Source organism: Merops nubicus, unplaced genomic scaffold (assembly GCF_000691845.1).
Source record: "Merops nubicus isolate BGI_N331 unplaced genomic scaffold, ASM69184v1 scaffold35838, whole genome shotgun sequence".
NCBI classification, from domain to species: domain Eukaryota; kingdom Metazoa; phylum Chordata; class Aves; order Coraciiformes; family Meropidae; genus Merops; species Merops nubicus.
In genome coordinates, this window is record NW_008624312.1 from 3,161 (window position 1) to 3,404 (window position 244).

The 244-nt window shown below is 70.1% G+C and overlaps 1 protein-coding gene across 1 annotated transcript in view; it reads right to left on the minus strand.

Moving 5' to 3' along the window:
• Nucleotides 1–185, minus strand: part of RILP (Rab interacting lysosomal protein) — a gene marked incomplete at both ends in the record, with an annotated part of 3,248 nt that extends 3,063 nt beyond the window's left edge. The window contains one exon of the mRNA XM_008945351.1: nt 74–185. Within this exon, the coding sequence (XP_008943599.1) occupies nt 74–185 (112 nt within the window). The remainder of the gene's footprint in view (nt 1–73) is intronic.
• Nucleotides 186–244: the final 59 nt, after the last annotated feature.

Genomic DNA, 244 nt, shown 5'->3' on the forward strand with positions numbered 1-244 from the left:
ATGCCCCCGGGCCATCATCCCCATGGGAACGCCCCGTGGTGGCAGGAGACCCCAAACCCCCTGGGACACCCACCTTCCTGGGACTGGCTCTCCGCGAGCTGTCGGTTCTGCTCCTCCAGGCGGACCAGGCAGCCCTGCAGGGCTCGCTCCCCGCACTCAGCCTCCCACAGCCTCTGCTCCGGGTCCTGGGGACGGGGACAGCAGGGTCAGAGGTGTCCCAGGGCATGGGGACAGCCGGGTCAGA